Consider the following 16,014-nt stretch of genomic DNA (forward strand, 5'->3'; position numbering starts at 1 on the left):
TTGATACCATAGTTAAAATCAGATCTGTATTCATAATTGTCTTATATTCATGTTGTATGTTTATTAATAGTTTGTTAATTCCCTAGAAAAGGATTTGATGTAGAACACTTAAATGAGTAATTCATGTTTCTTAGTATATAACCTAGATTGCAGACCCACCTTTGTTCCTGGTTATGTGTGTCACAAGTCATTTAACTTCTCCAGGTCTCAGACTACACATCTATAAAATTAGAGGTCTGACCTACAGGGTATATTGGGTCTATACAGGTTCTAACATACTTTGATTGCATTTTCATGTATTATCATAAAAAATACTTCAGCTAGATCTTAATATGGTTATTAGAAGATAATGGCTGATTCCGCTATGTGATTTATTTATTTATTTATTTATTTATTTATTTATTTATTTTTGTGACAAGTTTTATTTTGTCACCTGGGCTGGAGTGTAGTGGTACAATCAAAGCTCACTGCCGCCTCAAACTCCTGGTCTCAGGGTCTCAAGCCATACTCCTACCTCAGCCTCCCAAATAGTTGGGATTACCAGCTCATGCTACCACACCCAGCCCTAGCTATGTGATTTTTTAAAGTTTAGCATTGAAGGGGAGTTTTTTTAAAAAAAGAAATGAATTATATTGTGCTAAATTAAAAATTTGAAGGCAGTAGATACCAGGAGGTAGTACTTTGGGTGAAGTACCTGACCTCTCTAATTCTGTTTCCTGATCTATAAGACATAGTAAACACCTAGCTCACACAGTGTCTGGCAGATTTATTGGATAAATGGAGGGATGGAGTTTTGTAGCATTGCAAATAAGTTAAAGACTGCCTAACACATTTCCCAGAATTAAAAATGTTAATTCTCTTTTCACTGCTCTTTGTTCTCCTCTACTGTATAATATCTTCAAATAGCTAACCCGGAAAAGAGCCGATTTGAAAAAGAAGTTAAAAGTTACATTTGTAGGGGAAGCTGGTTTGGATATGGGTGGTTTGACTAAAGAATGGTTCCTTCTTCTAATTCGCCAAATTTTTCATCCAGATTATGGTAAGTATGTAATCTAATTTTTATAAACTGTGTTTCTTCATAATTGTTAGAGTCAAGTAGTCACCCTTATTTTTAACCTATTCTATGATTTTACAGACTTTTTGTCCATCATAAATGTTGAATAATTGTTTAAGGACTGTTATTTACATTTTAAAAACTTGTTTGACCGAATTGTTGATCAGTTGATTCTCTTACTGGGAATCCTACACAAAATGTATCAAGATTAAAAGTAAACATTCATGAGGAAACATCCATATCTTTTCTGAATAAGTCAAATGCATGAAAATTTAATTTGTCATTGAAATAAAAAACATTTGAAATTAAAACACAAAACTTAGTTTGCTCTATAGTAACATTTAAAGCCTCTTTCATTAATGGGTCATTTTAATAAATAAGAATTCATGAATTAATTTTTTAAGAAAAAATAAGCCTTTGAAATTTTTTATTTTACAGAAACTACCTGTATAATCCTTACTATCTGTTAAACTTTTCAAAGGAGAATTTTCAGTGTTTTCCTTATTCTTTAGTTTTCTTTTCTATATGTGTATGTGATGGGAAATAGGGATGACAGTGATAAATTGAAGTCTCCAGATATCCTCAAAATTAATTTTGATCATAATTTATAATCTATGAAACTATACTTTTTATAAAGTTATCTGATTCATTTAGTTTCTATCTTTTTACCCTGTTTCTACCCTTGGTTCAGGAAAATAAAATGTTCTCCGTATATATTTAATATATATATTTGCTGAGATTTGCAAATATATAGTCCCATAAATAATCCAAAATTTTTAACTTGAAAGATGGTTTGTAACAGAATTATTGTTGAATTGATTAGCTTCTAATAGATGAGATGTCATGTACATGTTTACCACTTTGATTTTTTTAAGTCAATCATGTTAATAATAACATTATTTGTGTGTTTTTTTAGGCATGTTTACATATCACAAGGATTCACACTGCCATTGGTTTAGCAGCTTTAAATGTGATAACTATTCTGAATTCCGATTGGTTGGAATTGTATCCTTTAAACTTTCCACTAGGAGGTGCTAATAGATTAGAGATTTTTAAAGATTTTATCTGTATTTTAGAAAACTGTTTTCTTTAGCCATTTTATCCAAATTAAATGTTATTGTCAAATGTACTATTAGATTTTCAGTAATCTTCATTATGTGTAATATATGTCAGTAGACTTAATTAATTGAAAGAAATGAGAGTTTGACTTTTTTCTGAAAACCTTATCTCAAAATAAAAATGGTTCTTTCCTATTTCACATATAATTGAAGTTATCACTAATTTAAGGCATTTTTTTTAAAAAAATCAAAGTATTTCCCATTTATAATGAAGTATTTTTTTTTCTATTCTTTCACTTTGTGCTCATTTCCCTCAGTTTACTGAATTAAAATTGGGGGAATTAAATCTAGCTCTTTAATATGCCTCCAAATCCTGAAACATAAAGGAAGCATCCATAAAAATTGAATGGAATCGGAATATTTAAAGCATATAGTATTATTTTGTAGTATTTTTAAAAATTTTATAAGTCCATCTGCAATCCTATGATTCCTATCAGGTATATTGTAGAGGGCATTTCTGCATTGGGTAGGAGATTGGACAAGATGCCTTCTACATTAGCTTTTTAGATTCCAAGAAATGTAACTGTTTGTGGAAGAAAGGAGGGAAGAATAAATAAATAAGCACTGGAGATAAGAAAGTATAAAAGGGGTGGGGGGGAATTCTTAATCTGTTCTCAGAGTCAAATGACCATATGGCAGTAAGTACTAAGGAGTTCTGAGAAGGAAAATATACAATGTATTTCTCCCAGAGAGGATAGAGATTTAAAAAATGGAACAATTACATTTGATTAACATATGGCTGGTGAGAGTGGTGGGACATTATAAGCTGAGAGAATGGTGAGAATGAAAAAGGCTAAATTGTGCTGGGCTTGGTAGAGAGCAGCAGCAAGCGCACTGAACGTTATGGAAAATACCATCAGAAAATGAATGAAGAGCCATCTTTGAATGTCTGTCTTTGTTACATCTGTTGGAATAAATTATGAGACATATATATGGAAACTGAGAGACCAGATTAATAAAAGAAAGGGTAGTAGGGAACAAACTACACATTAAGATAGTAAACTCAACTTGAAATTTTGTATATATTGTTGTGTCTAAAGGTCCAAAGTGCTAAATTCCACAAAATGAATAACGCTTAACAATTCTGAGACTCCTGTTTATATTCTAGTATCTGCAGTAATCATTTGTTGAATGTTTCATCTTCATTGAAGGGCCTAATCATTGATGCTTGTCACTATACTATGAGCTATTTATATGTTCATACATATATGTTTGTCATGCTTTATATTCATATATCACAATTTAGATTTGGATGATATTTTGACTCTAATATTTACACTAAAATATTATAGCTTAGTTACATTTTTAAGTGATACTATACATAAAATCATGAAATTGCTCATTTTTTTTTTGCAATAGATATTAGTTTCTATTTAGTCATTACCCAAAAGAGCATATTAAGCATGTTTAGATACTCTATATTTCAAGTTAAACAATTAAATCTAAAAATTATAATTGCTACTCTCATTATTATGTGTGTTTATCACACACACAGATATAAAACCTATAGAAAGCTAAATTGATGCTGTAAAAAGCATAATACTATATAGGAGAAATGTGAGATGAGAGTGGATTGTGGACAGGTAAGGGGTTGGGAACTGAAATTTGAGAAAGAACAGGTATGAACATTGAGAAAATATAGTTGGTTTCATATATATCTCCAGTTTTAAAATTTCAGGACCAAAGATGTGTTGTTCTAGTTCTGACAGTATTGTGTTTCTAATACAATTATTTTGAAGTATAAGGCCTTATTATCAGCCTTCATTACACCTTAGCAAATTGAAATTTTGGTGGTCTTCCAATTTTTAAAAGTTATTTTCAGTAATTTACCCAGCTTATATGTTTAGATTTCCTTATGATCCTATAAAATGAATTACTTCCTTAATAACTTTATATAATAATTGACTGTTGAAATACTATGAAATTTGATCTAAAACCTCTCTTTCCATAAATGGATAAGTTACATTCCACCATATGACTAATAAATAATCCTGAGCAAAATTTGTAACATCTGTAGCTTTTTAACTTTGACACTGAAACTCCAAGTAACATAAGTCTTTCAAGTTTTACTGTGGGAAATTACCTATCCTATTAGCTTATCAATAGCATGTTTATATCCATATGTTTATTCAGTTTAGCTCTGTTCTTCACACATAGTCTGTTTTTAATTTTAAAATAAATAAAATGGCTATCTCCAAAATCAGTATTCTACAGTGAGATCTACTGAATAAACCATTGCTGCTGCTTATAAAATTGCCAGCATCTTTGTTTAAATTTAGAAAATGTTTTCTGTAAAATAATTACAGGCAAGTCTTAAGTTGCTGCCTGTTGTGATCTTAGATAAACTTTTCTAGGGAAATCATTGAATACTATCAACTAAACCACTCCTTTTTACATGATTTTTTGTAATCAAGGAATTATATTATGTAAAATAAAGGGGAAATAAATGAAAGAGGGGAAAGGAAATATGTGATACTAATTAGAAAGTCAGTGTTAAATCTGAAAGAAGTATGCAAAAAATAGACTGATGCATAATTCAGAACTCATTTGTTGTCATGGATTTTATGTTAATGCTTAACATTTAGTATGCATAGCTTATGGGACTAGCTGTTTATAACAGCATCACCTTGGATATTCGTTTCCCTCCCTGCTGTTACAAGAAATTATTGAGCCCTCCCATCATTCCTAGTGATCAAAATATACCAGTAGGCATCTGCAATGTTACCGTTGACGACTTATGTCAAATTATGCCTGTAAGTATAAAGTTAATAATATCTTGTCCTTTAATGCGAAATCATCTTTTTTCTACCTGCACAGTCTCTCTCCTCCTAATGCTATTCTTACTTTTAAATATGGTTTCCTTCTACCTTTATAACTCATCTCCTTTTTTCATCTAGCTTTTTCTTTCCTTAGAGACACATGTCACCCACTTTGCAGTGCTTCTAAGCTTTTACAAGATAGTCAGAGAGGCAGTAATTCGAATCCAGGCTCTGCCACTTACTAGCTCTGTGAATTTGGATAAGTTATTTAACCCTTCAATTTAGTTTCTTTATGTGAACAATGGGATAGTTTTTATTAATAATTTTTAAATGATGACAATTATATCAAATCTGTGCCAGCCTAGATTTGTATGAAAATTTGTGGTTTTAAAGGAATAGAACATTTATTATGTAAAATATAGAAAATCATTCTAATCATGCTATTATTTACCTTTTTCTAATAATTTAAAATAAAACTTTAATTTTTTCATAAAAATTAAATTCAAAATTTTGAAATATTGGATCAATTTTTCTATTTTTAAATCTTTATTTATGGATAATTTCAATTATAATATAATGTAAGAAAATCTTTCTTTTTTTTTTGAGACAGAATCTCACTCTGTCACCCAGGCTGGAGTGCAGTGGCTCCACCTTGGCTCACTGCAACCTCCGCCTCCTGGGTTCAAGTGATTCTCTTGCCTCAGCCTCCTGAGTATCTGGGATTTTAGGCACGTGCCACCGTGCCCAGCAATTTTTTTTTTTTTTTTTTTTTTTTAGCAGAGATGGGGTTTTGCCATGTTGGCCAGGCTGGTCTCGAACTCATGGCCTCAAGTGATCCGCCTGCCTCAGCCTCCCAAAGTGCTGGGATTACAGGCATGAGCCACTGTGCCCAGCCAGAAAATGTTTTTTTTTTTTTTTCTGCCCAAGACAGAGTCTTGCTCTGTTGTCCAGGCTAGAGTGCAGTGGAACAATCTCAGCTCACTGCAACCTCCACCTCCCAGGTCCGAGCAATTTTCCTGCCTCAGCCTCCCGAATAGCTGGGATTACAGGTGTGAGCCACCACACCTGGCTATTTTTTTTTTTTTTTTTTTTTTGTATTTTTAGTAGAGACAGGGTTTCACCATGTTGGCCAGGCTGGTCTTGAACTCCTGATCTTGTGATCTGCCCACCTCGGCCTCCCAGAGTGCTGGGATTACAGGCATGAGCCACCGTGCCCGGCTAACCAGAAAATGTTTCTTTCAGTATACTTAACTTTTTCTTGGGAGGGGAGGGCACTGTGCATGTATGAACTGTATATTCATGAACGCACATGAATGAACTGTGTGTTTTATGTTTAAAATATGAATCCAAAAACATTAGCAGATTTTCATAGGGATATAAATTGAAAGTGAGAAATACTACAAATTCATAAACAGTAATGTGGCAGATAGCAGTGAATTATGACAGACACTACATTAGAGGTATGCTTAGCTTGCTGCTTAAGAGTAGACCCCAGAGTTATGCCCCTGTAGTTTGAACTGGATAGTTTCCCCATCTATGACCTATAATGATTCTTTTCTTAGCCTCTGGATGGTAGAAATAATTAACCATTTTGTGCCCTGGAAAATACATGTGAAATATGATCTTTATATACATATGCATGAGCTATAGAAAAGCCACTTCATTATCCTAGCTAATGCTATTCTATTGAAAAAATCATTAACAGATTTCTTTTTATAGGAGTTGGCCCATGGATTAAGTGAACTCTTATCACATGAAGGCAATGTTGAAGAAGATTTCTATTCAACATTTCAGGTACTATTAAGGGCAAGTAGTTATCTGTTAATCATATATTTCATATATGAACAGTGCAATTTGTTATTAAATACCCACTGTTAGAAAAGATGAACAAGGATTAACCAATACATACAATCCTCTGTCTTAAAGGACCTTAACCTGATAAAGTAGACATGTGTAGATGAGCAGTCAATGAAAGTGCTTAATGAAATTCACTAAGGGTTCAGAGTACTCTCTAGGCAATTACATATCCCCTTGAGTTGGTTACTTTCTCAGAGCTTTTTAGTTTCTAAAAATAAGCCTCTCCTGTAACTTCAACATTAGAAGTTAGGAGTAGAAACTAATGAGTCAGACCAAAACTCTCTCATTTCCACTCCTTTTACAGTATTTGGGAAATGGACATTACAGTGATCTGCAGAGCTCCAGGGACCCGCTGTGTATTATCTAGATGTCCACACAGTTTTGTGGACTTCATTAAAGTATTTAACTGTATTAGGCAGGGTTAAGTTAAGGCACTATTTTTTAACTCCATAATTCTTTTATGATCCCTCATTCTTAATACAAATATTGCAAGAGCTTAGCCTTTTATAGTTTATGTGTTTAGAAGGAAGGGGAAAAAAAACTGTTTTTTAAATTTTACAAACCTGTTCACCAAAGTATGTTATTATATCAACCATATTAATATGTGTAATGACATCTCCCATCAGGTTTTTCAAGAAGAATTTGGAATAATCAAGTCCTATAATTTAAAGCCCGGTGGTGATAAAATTTCAGTTACCAATCAAAATAGAAAAGGTAAGTTAATACCCTTTTTAATTAAAATGAATTAGTATTTGCCATTTACTTTTACTATTTAAGAGATGTAAAATTGCTTTTCAGAATATGTACAGCTTTATACTGACTTCCTTCTGAACAAATCCATCTATAAGCAGTTTGCTGCATTTTATTATGGATTTCATAGTGTGTGTGCTTCAAATGCCCTAATGGTGAGTTTATAACTTTAAATCAAGCTTTCGGTTAGCTTTTGTAGTACTATCATGTTAACAAATAATTAATAAATATTTTAGTAGATAAGCTTTTAAAATAGAAAATATTTTCTACTTTTTAATAGTAGAACTAAAAACAAAAATAGTTCTCTCATTTCAGTCTTAATTCTTTAGAGGGGAAAAACACCCCAGTCAGTTCATTTTCTCTCCCCTTCTACTAAGTCTTTTAGAGCTTTGCAAACTTTCTCCAAGTAGAGTGGATGAAAGGATCCATGGACTCAGGATCTTAATACTGAAGGACAAGGCACACAACGCAGTTAACATGTAGCTCCAGGGTAAAAGTTACAACTTCTTAATGATTAAGGAACATATGTATAGCTGCTTCCTGCTACCTCAGGGCTCCCTCAGCAGCTCTGCATTGCCTTTTACCCTTAGCAAGTAGTTTATCTCTAGAGTTATGGTGGACTCAGTTTGGTCTGACTTGTCTTAGCCATGTGAATATGGATCAGCTACTATTTAGAATACCATGTCAGAAGTATCATAGGATACCTTTCAGTCACCCCAGCTACCCAGCACACACTTCATCATGCCATTTATATCTCCCTTAGTTTCATTATGAGGGATTGGAGTAAGGTCTTTCATTTGAATTATTTTTCATGGGAGAGAGAAATGGACTATAGAAGTTGCTTTGGGGCAAAACCAAGTGGCTTACATTATTGCCAGCTTGTTTTAGAGAAACCTTTGTAATATGTTTGTTGTCGAAAATACCTTTGAAAGAGAAACACTTTATTGAGCTCTAGTTAAGTTTTGTTTATGACACTCTGGTAATTGTGGGAGTGGACAGAGGGAAAATAAGAATTAAATAGCATAGCATGGTCTCTGTGTTTTAGAGCTTTAATCTCTGTAGGCGGTAGACTAACCCACCTGAAAGTTGAAAAAAACAAGAGACACAAGACAGACTATAACCAAGTACCCAAACTCTACAGTGCACACAGGAGGTGTTATGGGATATTGGAAGGAGATATTAGGATATGGGATATTAGGTGGATCAGTAGATGTTGGAGCTTCATGCTGGGTTTTGGAGAAGAGTAATTTGGATTTGTGCAAAGTCATTTGCTTGTTTTTCTGGCAAACGGCTAATTACTATTTTACAAGATCTATAAACTTCGGAAGCAAAAATATCTTGCCTTGGTAGGAAAAATATACCCAGAGTAGATTTTTCTTCAACAAAAATGGTTTGATTTACTATGAGAAATCATGACTTTTGTGATTTGATCCAGTGAAAATAGTTCCAGTTTCACTTAAAACCATCACTCTTTAATTATTGTTTTTGATAAATAATTATTGGCAGCTGCTTCGTCCAGAAGAGGTTGAAATTTTGGTCTGTGGAAGTCCTGACCTGGATATGCATGCTCTGCAGAGAAGTACTCAGTATGATGGCTATGCAAAAACGGACTTAACTATAAAGTGAGCTCTTTATACTTCTGATAGTGGGGGATGTGGAGAGGGAACAGCAGACAGTGTGGTTCATTTATTTGCATAACTTACAATCTTTGAATCAATTAAGTTAGTCAAAATATTAGAGAGTCCCACAGTCTTATTTTATCTCTGGAAAGTCTATGAGAAATTTAATATGAAATCACTCCCTTTGGGAGAAAATTCTATAAACAAGTTTCTACAAAAGTGTAGAGATTTTACTTTTAAAAAAATGACTTTGCTCCTAGAATTTCATGGATGCTATCCTTGTAAATAACAGTTTAATAGCACTATGTTGAAAAATAAGACTTGAAAGTTATGCAGGAGAAAAATGGTTCCTGTACTATCCACTGCTGAACTTATATACTTTTATAAAAATATTATTTTATAATGTTAGTCAAAAGTCTAATACGTATATAGAAGCTCACCATTCCTTAATTTTACAGAAATTCAGGATATTATGTATGCTTAAGGAAAGTCCTTTCCTTAGAGCTTCCTTTATATTACTTTATTATAGGATTTTTGTCAAGACATTTGATGTTAATTTCCTTTGGTATTCTCTAGATACTTTTGGGATGTTGTGCTTGGATTTCCTCTTGATCTTCAAAAGAAGTTGCTACATTTTACTACAGGGAGTGACAGAGTACCTGTAGGAGGGATGGCTGATTTGAACTTTAAAATCTCAAAGAACGAAACTTCTACTAACTGGTAAATTTCTGGATCTAATTTTATTTTAAATCTAAAGGTTACTGCTAATACTGCTAATGATAATACATTTGGAATCAGGATATTTACTCCGTTTGAAGTTATTTTCATAGAAAAATCTTCAGAGTAAACATGGCCTTGAAATGTAAGAGATTTTGATTAAAAGTTCTCTTACTAGTTTTTGAGACATACTAACTAATAATTCATTTCCAACAACTTTTTACTTTGCTAGGTCATATAAGTGCTTTGTAGACTCTTTTAGAACCTAGTTACTTTGTAGTAGTAGATTGTCTAATGTTCATTTTTATTTAAATGTGAAATGTGTTTTTTATTTTTAGGAAAATCATTAAGTTGGGATATCTGGTTTGTTTGTGGAGTTTTCTTTCTTTTCTAGGGGGTTGGGGGATACTATAATTATTACCAGAAGTACCTCTAATACTAATCCTCTTTTTTTTTTTAATCTCATGCTTTTTGTATTTGAAGTGATGGTGATGATGGATTTATTTTCTAGCAGTGTTAATGCATTAATGCTTATCAACTTACTCCTTTTCCCAAATAACTTATAATTTCTAAAGCTAACTTGAATAGACATAACTTTGATTATAATCATTTTTGTCTCCTGCCCCATACATTGAACATTCCCTAAGTGCTCTTAGTTCTTGCTTTCATTTTAAAGCTGGAATCTGTTCTTTGCTTTTCCACTGCCTCTACCTTGGTAAAGTTACTTTTTATCTTCATTACTAGCTTATTTTATCCTATTAAACTCATGTGCTTTAACACTATTTAGATCATATTTCCGTGGGAAATAACTTTATTGCCAGTTTAAGTTCTAGAATCCAGAGACTGTAAAATAAAGCTCTAGTCTTCTACCGCAGGCTATCTACCAGTTTTCATTTCTTTCCATGCTTTAGTCAACAGGCTGTTTGCTGGTTCCTTAGATATGTTTTATGCCTTTCTTCCTCCATGCTTTCGAGTTGTTCCCTTTACATGTGACGTGCCAGCTATGACTATTAAAGACACAGTTTAATGTTGACTTCCTCTGTAAAGCCAAAAGTCATTATGTATTGAGTTTCTCAAATATCTTGTAGAAGTTATGTGCTAGTTACCATGTTGCACTTTATATCTGAGTCATTTAGTTCTTCAAGAAAGAGGTTATGCCTTATACATATTTGTATGCTCCAAGTAATCACACATGGTAAGTGCCCAATAGCTATTTCTTGAATAGTATTTATGTCATCATCAAGATTGTATTTAAAACACAAAATAAATATTTACATATATAATTAAATTTCTAAACAAAATTTACAATTAAAGTCCTAAAATGAAAAAAATCAAGAGGATTTTTTTAGATTATAGATTTTTTGCTTAACAGAAGTTAATTTTTCAGAATATTTTATTTTATATTAAAAACATTTCCAATTTTAAAAGAGTAATCTGAGCAATCTGTTTTAATACAAAGGTGACATTACTTCTAAACTTTCCCAATAATTATTATTATTTCAAGAATTTGTGAGCTAACATGGCTTCAACATGAATCTAGAACCTCTAGGATTCCCAGTGGAATCTCACATATATTAAATAAAGCTGACTATCAAAGACATACAACATTTCAATTTGACATAATAATGGTATGCCTCAAAAGACAAGGACAACACTCCAGCTGAAAGAGGAGTTTCCATTCATCTTATAAGGTCCACCATTGAATATTCACTAGATTTTTGTTAAATAAGAATGGTAATTCCATTAAAAGGTGGGCAAAGGACATGAACAGACACTTTTCAAAAGAAGGCAACATGCAGCCAATAAGCATATGAAAAAATGCTCAACATCACTAATCATTAGAGAAATGCAAATCAAAACCACAATGAGATACCATCTCACAGTGGTCAGAATGGCTATTGTTATATTAAAAAGTCAAAAAATGAGGGAGGAGCCAAGATGGCCGAATAGGAACAGCTCCAGTCTACAGCTCCCAGCCTGAGCGACGCAGAAGACGGGTGATTTCTGCATTTCCATCTGAGGTACCAGGTTCATCTCACTAGGGAGTGCCAGACAGTGGGCGCAGGTCAGTGGGTGCGCACACCGTGCGCGAGCCGAAGCAGGGCGAGGCATTGCCTCACTCAGGAAGCGCAAGGGGTCAGGGAGTTCCCTTTCCTAATCAAAGAAAGGGGTGACGGACGGCACCTGGAAAATCGGGTCACTTCCACCCGAATACTGCGCTTTTCCGACGGGCTTAAAAAACGGCGCACCACGAGATTATATCCTGCACTTGGCTCGGAGGGTCCTACCCCACGGAGTCTCGCTGATTGCTAGCACAGCAGTCTGAAATCAAACTGCAAGGCGGCAGCGAGGCTGGGGGAGGGGCGCCCACCATTGCCCAGGCTTGCTTAGGTAAACAAAGCAGCCAGGAAGCTCGAACTGGGTGGAACCCACCACAGCTCAAGGAGGCCTGCCTGCCTCTGTAGGCTCCACCTCTGGGGGCAGGGCACAGACAAACAAAAAGACAGCAGTAACCTCTGCAGACTTAAATGTCCCTGTCTGACAGCTTTGAACAGAGCAGGGGTTCTCCCAGTACGCAGCTGGAGATCTGAGAACAGGCAGACTGCTGCCTCAAGTGGGTCCCTGACCCCTGACCCCCGAGCAGCCTAACTGGGAGGCACCCTCCAGCAGGGGCACACTGACACCTCACACTGCAGGGTACTCCAACAGACCTGCAGCTGAGGGTCCTGTCTATTAGAAGGAAAACTAACAAACAGAAAGGACATCCAGACCAAAAACCCATCTGTACATCACCATCATCAAAGACCAAAAGTAGATAAAACCACAAAGATGGGGAAAAAACAGAACAGAAAAACTGGAAACTCTAAAAATCAGAGCGCCTCTCCTCCTCCAAAGGAACGCAGCTCCTCACCAGCAACAGAACAAAGCTGGACGGAGAATGACTTTGACGAGCTGAGAGAAGAAGGCTTCAGACGATCAAATTACTCTGAGCTACAGGAGGACATTCAAACCAAAGGCAAAGAAGTTGAAAACTTTGTAAAAAATTTAGAAGAATGTATAACTAGAATAACCAATACAGAGAAGTGCTTAAAGGAGCTGATGGAGCTGAAAACCAAGGCTTGAGAACTACGTGAAGAATGCAGAAGCCTCAGGAGCCAATGTGATAAACTGGAAGAAAGGATATCAGCAATGGAAGATGAAATGAATGAAATGAAGCAAGAAGGAAAGTTTAGAGAAAAAAGAATAAAAAGAAATGAGCAAAGCCTCCAAGAAATATGGGACTATGTGAAAAGACCAAATCTACATCTGATTGGTGTACCTGAAAGTGATGGGGAGAATGGAACCAAGTTGGAAAACACTCTGCAGGATATTATCCAGGAGAACTTCCCCAATCTAGCAAGGCAGGCCAACATTCAGATTCAGGAAATACAGAGAACTCCACAAAGATACTCCTCAAGAAGAGCAACTCCAAGACACATAATTGTCAGATTCACCAAAGTTGAAATGAAGGAAAAAATGTTAAGGGCAGCCAGAGAGAAAGGTCGGGTTACCCTCAAAGAGAAGCCCATCAGACTAACAGCGGATCTCTTGGCAGAAACCCTACAAGCCAGAAGAGAGTGGGGACCAATATTCAACATTCTTAAAGAATTTTCAACCCAGAATTTCATATCCAGCCAAACTAAGCTTCATAAGTGAAGAAGAAATAAAATACAGACAAGCAAATGCTGAGAGATTTTGTCACCACCAGGCCTGCCCTAAAAGAGCTCCTGAAGGAAGCACTAAACATGGAAAGGAACAACCGGTACCAGCCACTGCAAAATCATGCCAAAATGTAAAGACCATCGAGACTAGGAAGAAACTGCATCAACTAACGAGCAAAATAACCAGCTAACATCATAATGACAGGATCAAATTCACACATAACACTATTAACTTTAAATGTAAATGGACTAAATGCTCCAATTAAAAGACACAGACTGGCAAATTGGATAAAGAGTCAAGACCCATCAGTGTGCTGTATTCAGGAAACCCATCTCACGTGCAGAGACACACATAGGCTCAAAATAAAGGGATGGAGGAAGATCTACCAAGCAAATGGAAAACAAAAAAAGGCAGGGGTTGCAATCCTAGTCTCTGATAAAACAGACTTTAAACCAACAAAGATCAAAAGAGACAAAGAAGGCCATTACATAATGGTAAAGGGATCAATTCAACAAGAAGAGCTAACTATCCTAAATATACATGCACCCAATACAGGAGCACCCAGATTCATAAAGCAAGTCCTGAGTGACCTACAAAGAGACTTAGACTCCCACACATTAATAACGGGAGACTTTAACACCCCACTGTCAACATTAGACAGATCAACGAGACAGAAAGTCAACAAGGATACCCAGGAATTGAACTCAGCTCCGCACCAAGCGGACCTAATAGACATCTACAGAACTCTCCACCCCAAATCAACAGAATATACATTTTTTTCAGCACCACACCACACCTATTCCAAAATTGACCACATACTTGGAAGTAAAGCTCTCCTCAGCAAATGTAAAAGAACAGACACTATAACAAACTATCTCTCAGACCACAGTGCAATCAAACTAGAACTCAGGATTAAGAATCTCACTCAAAACTGCTCAACTACATGGAAACTGAACAACCTGCTCCTGAATGACTACTGGGTACATAACGAAATGAAGGCAGAAATAAAGATGTTCTTTGAAACCAACGAGAACAAAGATACAACATACCAGAATCTCTGGGACGCATTCAAAGCAGTGTGTAGAGGGAAATTTATAGCACTAAATGCCCACAAGAGAAAGCAGGAAAGATCCAAAATTGACACCCTAACATCACAATTAAAAGAACTAGAAAAGCAAGAGCAAACACATTCAAAAGCTAGCAGAAGGCAAGAAATAACTAAAATCACAGCAGAACTGAAGGAAATGGAGACACAGAAAACCCTTCAAAAAACTAATGAATCCAGGAGCTGGTTTTGTGAAAGGATCAACAAAATTGATAGACCGCTAGCAAGACTAATAAAGAAAAAAGAAGAATCAAATAGATGCAATAAAAAATGATAAAGGGGATATCACCACCGATCCCACAGAAATACAAACTACCATCAGAGAATACTACAAACACCTCTACGCAAATAAACTAGAAAATCTAGAAGAAATGGATAAATTCCTGATTGATACACTCTCCCAAGACTAAACCAGGAAGAAGTTGAATCTCTGAATAGACCAATAACAGGATCTGAAATTGTGGCAATAATCAATAGCTTACCAACCAAAAAGAGTCCAGGACCAGACGGATTCACAGCCGAATTCTACCAGAGGTACAAGGAGGAACTGGTACCATTCCTTCTGAAACTATTCCAATCAATAGAAAAAGAGGGAATCCTCCCTAACTCATTTTATGAGGCCAACATCATTCTGATACCAAAGCCAGGCAGAGACACAACCAAAAAAGAGAATTTTAGACCAATATCCTTGATGAACATCGATGCAAAAATCCTCAATAAAATACTGGCAAACCGAATCCAGCAGCACATCAAAAAGCTTATCCACCATGATCAAGTGGGCTTCATCCCTGGGATGCAAGGCTGGTTCAATATACGCAAAACAATAAATGTAATCCAGCATATAAACAGAACCAAAGACAAAAACCACATGATTATCTCAACAGATGCAGAAAAGGCCTTTGACAAAATTCAACAACGCTTCATGCTAAAAACTCTCAATAAATTAGGTATTGATGGGACATATTTCAAAATAATAAGAGCTATCTATGACAAACCACAGCCAATATCATACTGAATGGGCAAAAACTGGAAGAATTCCCTTTGAAAACTGGCACAAGACAGGGATGCCCTCTCTCACCACTCCGATTCAACATAGTGTTGGAAGTTCTGGCCAGGGCAATTAGGCAGGAGAAGGAAATAAAGGGTATTCAATTAGGAAAAGAGGAAGTCAAATTGTCCCTGTTTGCAGATGACATGATTGTATATCTAGAAAACCCCATTGTCTCAGCCCAAAATCTCCTTAAGCTGATAAGCAACTTCAGCAAAGTCTCAGGATACAAAATCAGTGTGCAAAAATCACAAGCATTCTTATACACCAATAACAGACAAACAG

General features: G+C 35.2%; 1 protein-coding gene across 2 annotated transcripts in view; it reads left to right on the top strand.

The window, feature by feature from the left end:
* The window catches only part of HECTD2 (HECT domain E3 ubiquitin protein ligase 2), a 103,749-nt gene that overhangs the window by 80,450 nt on the left and 7,285 nt on the right, over positions 1–16,014 (top strand). For both annotated transcript variants that reach the window (XM_034931082.3, XM_034931081.3), the window contains exons 13-20: positions 907–1,039; positions 1,971–2,059; positions 4,767–4,925; positions 6,651–6,725; positions 7,415–7,502; positions 7,587–7,693; positions 9,045–9,160; positions 9,734–9,877. In XM_034931082.3, coding sequence (XP_034786973.1) covers positions 907–1,039; positions 1,971–2,059; positions 4,767–4,925; positions 6,651–6,725; positions 7,415–7,502; positions 7,587–7,693; positions 9,045–9,160; positions 9,734–9,877 — 911 coding nt within the window. The remainder of the gene's footprint in view (positions 1–906; positions 1,040–1,970; positions 2,060–4,766; positions 4,926–6,650; positions 6,726–7,414; positions 7,503–7,586; positions 7,694–9,044; positions 9,161–9,733; positions 9,878–16,014) is intronic.

Source organism: Pan paniscus, chromosome 8 (assembly GCF_029289425.2).
Source record: "Pan paniscus chromosome 8, NHGRI_mPanPan1-v2.0_pri, whole genome shotgun sequence".
In the NCBI taxonomy this organism is placed as follows: Eukaryota; Metazoa; Chordata; class Mammalia; order Primates; family Hominidae; genus Pan; species Pan paniscus.